This window comes from Penaeus monodon, chromosome 1 (assembly GCF_015228065.2).
Source record: "Penaeus monodon isolate SGIC_2016 chromosome 1, NSTDA_Pmon_1, whole genome shotgun sequence".
Lineage (NCBI taxonomy): Eukaryota > Metazoa > Arthropoda > Malacostraca > Decapoda > Penaeidae > Penaeus > Penaeus monodon.
Window position 1 is genome coordinate 16,177,162 of NC_051386.1, and position 2,500 is coordinate 16,179,661.

Genomic DNA, 2,500 nt, shown 5'->3' on the forward strand with positions numbered 1-2,500 from the left:
TTTCCTGTTTCTTTCGGGAGATCCTCTGCTGACAAATTCTTGTGGTCTTTCAAGTCAGTTTCCGAGTCCTCCTTGATCTTGCTTCCTTCTGCATTCTGCTCAGCATCTTCCTGCACTTGGAAGTTGTTCCATACGAACACTCGATTTTCCATTGGGTGTTTATCTTCCTCATATTTATCATCTCCATCTTGTGTTACACTGTTGCTCCTGGTCTGTCGAACTTCTACGTTATCATTGCTGTCTTTGCTGTCTTCATCTCTATCTGCCTGCAGATCCCCACTGTCCTCCATCTCATCTCTGAAACCACTTGGCCGTCTTCCGGAGTCTGTTATCTGATTTTTGCGAGCTTCAGGACACAGTTTCAGGTGAGTTATGAGGTCATCGGTGGTCTTGCATCTATGCCGGCAGAACTGGCACCTTGTGGAGAGGGAAGCCGAAGCATAAATATTCTTTGCACTGAGATGTAGTTTCTGATGCCTGACTGACTCTGACAAGCACTTGGATTCATGTCCACAAAACTGGCACACCAAATTCTGTACATTTGAGGTAGGAATCTTCTCCTGCAACTTCTCAAAGAACGACTGTCCTTTCTTCTTCCCATGGTCTTTTGATGGGGACATTTCCTTTGAATCAGAGGAATGTTCCCCCACAGGCTCATCGAGCATCTCTGGACTATTTCTGCCAGAGGTGTTGTCATCCATCTTACTCTCTCCATTTGAGAGCTCTTCTTCTTTTAGTTTTGTTTCATTGATGGCGACAGCAGCACTGATTTCTTCAAGGGCTTCCATTACAACATTCTCTTCCTTCTCTTCCTCATCATCCCTGAGACTCTGTGGGAAACGCAGAATTTCACTGAGTACATCGTCACTAGAAGTTATGCTATGCTTGAGACTTTTTGCAATCTTCATTGACTTGTAGGCTTTCATGCTTTTCTTGGCCTTCTTGGAGATTTCTGACTTAGGCATTGGTATGCTGTGGATTTTCTTTTCATGTCGTGATATTTCATTCTTGAAGGCTGCTTTAAAGGGACAATAATGGCACTTGAATGTCTTGATGTAAACATTACCATGTCTATGTACTACATCATCTGGGTGAATGAAATCTTCCTCAAAGTTATGTCTCTCATTCAATTCCTGGAAGAAAGTATCTTTTGACTTTGGTAACTTCATCTTCTTCAGTGTTATCTTAATCTTAGGTTTTTTCTTCCTAGGTTCCCCATCCTCATCTTTGCTATCATCTGCAGCCAAGTGAGAATCATCATGGTTGCCCATGTCAATGTTGGATACACGGAAACTGTTGTTACCATTGTGGTGTCCCTGAGAACTGTCTCCGTTGCCTGGGGATGTAGGAGAACCAAAACCAGGCAAAATGAGAGCGTCTGGATGCTCGTCCCTTTCCATGCGCAGTAATTCTAACTCCTGGTCATCTGATGTGCAATCTGCCGGATCGCTTATGCCAATGGTACGCCTCATCTCCCGCTCCCTGATCTGTTCTGCTGTTAAGTGGTGATTTGATATGTGAACTGTAAGGCTTTGTTTGATTTGAGCAGTAAAATTACAAAGATGGCACTTATATTCCCCACAGTCCTCCACATGATTCTTCATGTGTCGATCTAAATTCCATCTGTATGGTGTTCTGAAATCACAATATTCACACTTGAGGATTGGTAACTGATGGTATTTCATATGCTTAGTATATCTGCCTTTGAGATGTGTGACATAATTGCATTTTACACAACGGAAGAACCGTCTCTTCAGATGGTATGAGGTCTCATGTCTATTTAAAAGTTTGCGACTTCTGCAACTATAGTCGCACTGTTCACAGAAATACAGCTTCCTGTCATCCCCTTTTACAGGTGAATCATCCATATCTAAGTCGTCGTCTTCATATTCATCCATTCCCTCCCATGTATCATGTGTGGACTCTGAACTTCTTGGTGACTTTCCAGGGGAACTTCTAGAGGATTTCCCTGGAGAAACACTCTCCCTTGCAGACTTTGAGGGTGACATCTTGACACGAGATGACTTATGGCTTTTATAAGGGCTGCTTCCAGATTCCTGACGTTTGATCTTTAGTTTGTGAACCATCCGTGCATGGCGAATGAGTTTTTGCTGGTTCTTGGAAGCATATATACAACGGGGACATTCAAAGACCTTCATGCGCTCCCCATGCTCATCCCTCAGGTGGTACAGATGCTCTCTTGGATTTTGTGTGTTAAATCCACAGTGAACACAAGTGTAGTTCCTCTTCAAACGACACTGAGGAAGAGCCTTGCCATCTGAGGGGGCAATGTTGAAGAGGTCTTCAGGGCTTAATTCATCACCTTCATCATTCACATCTTCCTCATCTTCTGCTTCAATTCCAGCAACTCCATTCACGCCATCTTCTACTTCAAGGTCTTTTCCTTCCTCAAGCGCAAGATCGGCTGCCTCACTGGGTTCAGGAGTTTCATCAATTTCCATACCGTCTTCAATCTCCAAGTTCTTTGAGTGATCTTCTT

At 43.5% G+C, this 2,500-nt stretch overlaps 1 protein-coding gene across 4 annotated transcripts in view; it reads right to left on the bottom strand.

The window, feature by feature from the left end:
- Positions 1 to 2,500, bottom strand: part of LOC119595111 — a 28,917-nt gene that overhangs the window by 21,492 nt on the left and 4,925 nt on the right. For all 4 annotated transcript variants that reach the window (XM_037944480.1, XM_037944425.1, XM_037944371.1 and 1 more), the window contains exon 2: positions 1 to 2,500. This exon is cut by the window's left edge and continues 784 nt beyond it; it is cut by the window's right edge and continues 770 nt beyond it. In XM_037944480.1, coding sequence (XP_037800408.1) covers positions 1 to 2,500 — 2,500 coding nt within the window.